Genomic DNA, 1,564 nt, shown 5'->3' with positions numbered 1-1,564 from the left:
TTCACTTCTTCTTGCATAAGTGGATTCAACCTTCTTTAGTTCTCAATACTCATTTTATGATCTGGCATGAGTCAGATTTTGTGGGAACAAAATCGGGAGGGATTCAAATATGGTCCACAATAGTCCAACCAATGGCTCTCTTGAACGTCTTCAACACCGCCACTAAGCACTATACTTGTTGCCCATTCAACTCTAATGCAATTATTAGCGGCAAAGTTTCATCTCTACCCAAAAACACAAACCTCAGATAAGGTGGTAGGGCCTCAAGCTCTAATTTTGACGTCTCACCAATAGATTGTCTCGCAGGCGGATAACCGAGATTCTTCATAACGAACTCCAATTTCTTCGTCTTTGATCGATGCTCATTTTGTTCAAGTGCAGCTAATAAAGAATCAAACTTTTTAATATCATCAGTGTCAAAATTCATGATTATTGCTGCTAGCGCCTCGACACCTAGTCACTCTTAAATTTCCACTTCGGCTACACTCTCAACCCTGTAAGATATAACAAATACCATTTAGATATCACTACTCTGCATCATGGACCTACAAATATAGAGAGTTTCTTCTTCATTGTTCAACCTAAATTTCATTTGCCCCTTTTCCATATCTACTAATGCATGCCAACTGGCAAAGAATGATCTTCCTAGAATAATGGGGACCTCAATGTCAACCTCATAGTCAAGAATCACAAAATTTGCTGGAAGTATGAATGAATCCACTTTCACAAGCACATCATGAAGTATATCAATGGACCTCTTCATAGTTTTATCGGCCATAGGTAACCGCATCATAGTAGGCTTTGGGTCACCCAAGACTAATTTCTTGTAAATGGACAGAGGCATGTGATTGATGCTCAGTCCAATATCACATAATATCTTTGCAAAGTGTTGCAACCCTTTAGTACATGAAATAGTGAAGGCATCCAGATCTTCTGTCTTATCCACAAGAGATCTTTTAGCAATAACACTACAATGCTGCATTCTTTCATCGTCCTCAAAGCTCACTGACATTTTCTTTGTCATCATATCATTCATAAACTTATTATAACCAGACATTTGCTCCAAGGATTCTATCAATGGAACATTGATGGAAAGATATTTCAACATACTGATAAATCGCCAATATTTACCATCTTTCACTTTTTTCACTAATCTCTTTGGGAATGGTCCTGAAGGTCTAGGAATGGGGACCACTTTCTAAGATAACTTTGCTTCTTTTAATAGTGCATCACCCAACTCTTCAATAGCTTCTATTTCCTCATATTTATTTCTAATATCTTCTTCAACTACAGAAGACATAGGTGGATCAATGGTCTGCTTACCTCCTCGGGTAGTGAATGACATGCAATGCCCATCGTTTATAGGATTTTGGGTAGTTTTTGTTGGAAGAGTGCTAGGCTGGCATGGGTTCATATTAGTAGACATGTTACGACTGGGGAGTACCCCCTAGATACAAACGACGTCCCCGTCCTCGAAAAGGACTAAGATTAGACTCTTAGCATTCATCATTACAATTCATAGGTCCAAAAATGCAGAAAAATTGAAACTTTATAAATATTGAAG

At 38.2% G+C, this 1,564-nt stretch overlaps 1 protein-coding gene across 1 annotated transcript; it reads right to left on the bottom strand.

The window, feature by feature from the left end:
* Positions 1-517: 517 nt before the first annotated feature.
* On the bottom strand, positions 518-1,057 carry LOC138338379 (uncharacterized). The gene has a single exon (XM_069289334.1). It carries the CDS (start codon positions 1,055-1,057, stop codon positions 518-520), a length of 540 nt encoding a protein of 179 aa, XP_069145435.1.
* Positions 1,058-1,564: the final 507 nt, after the last annotated feature.

Source organism: Solanum lycopersicum, chromosome 9 (genome assembly GCF_036512215.1).
Source record: "Solanum lycopersicum chromosome 9, SLM_r2.1".
Taxonomy (NCBI): domain Eukaryota; kingdom Viridiplantae; phylum Streptophyta; class Magnoliopsida; order Solanales; family Solanaceae; genus Solanum; species Solanum lycopersicum.
This window is presented reverse-complemented; position numbering and strand designations above follow the sequence as displayed.

Excerpts from the sequence above, each read along its gene's own strand:
- LOC138338379 (XM_069289334.1), bottom strand. The coding sequence starts at position 1,057 with ATGTCTGGTTATAATAAGTTTATGAATGATATGATGACAAAGAAAATG.